Source organism: Corvus brachyrhynchos, unplaced genomic scaffold, assembly GCF_000691975.1.
Source record: "Corvus brachyrhynchos isolate BGI_N302 unplaced genomic scaffold, ASM69197v1 scaffold5256, whole genome shotgun sequence".
Lineage (NCBI taxonomy): Eukaryota > Metazoa > Chordata > Aves > Passeriformes > Corvidae > Corvus > Corvus brachyrhynchos.
The window spans coordinates 7,285-7,654 of record NW_008238625.1 but is presented as its reverse complement, the minus strand read 5'-3'; the positions used below and the strand labels follow the sequence as shown (position 1 = coordinate 7,654).

At 67.0% G+C, this 370-nt stretch overlaps 1 protein-coding gene across 1 annotated transcript in view; it reads left to right on the top strand.

The window, feature by feature from the left end:
* Window positions 1-6: 6 nt before the first annotated feature.
* Window positions 7-370, top strand: part of TRMT1 (tRNA methyltransferase 1) — a gene marked incomplete at its 3' end in the record, with an annotated part of 7,427 nt that continues 7,063 nt past the window's right edge. The window contains exons 1-3 of the mRNA XM_017737192.1: window positions 7-16; window positions 99-247; window positions 320-368. Of these exons, the coding sequence (XP_017592681.1) occupies window positions 14-16; window positions 99-247; window positions 320-368 (201 nt within the window). The remainder of the gene's footprint in view (window positions 17-98; window positions 248-319; window positions 369-370) is intronic.

Below are 370 nucleotides of genomic sequence, written 5' to 3'. Positions count from 1 at the left end.
GTTCTGCCACGAGATGGTCAGTGCTGGGGGGTCCCCCTGTCCAGGGGGGGCACGAGGGGGTGTCCCACATCCCCCATGTCCCTGCTGTCCCCTGCCAGGCCCTGCGGATCATCCTGCACAGCCTCGACCTCCGCGCCAACTGCTACCAGCGCTTCGTGGTGCCGCTGCTGTCGGTCAGCGCCGACTTCTACGTGCGCGTCTTCGTCAGGGTCTTCACGGGCCAGGCCAAGGTCAAGGCTTCGGCCAGGTGAGGGTTGGGGAGAGGGGTTTTGGGGGTTTCTGAGCTCCCCAGACCCGCCCTGACCCCATTTCCCTGCAGCAAGCAGGCGCTGGTGTTCCACTGCGTGGGCTGCGGCTCCCACCACCTGCA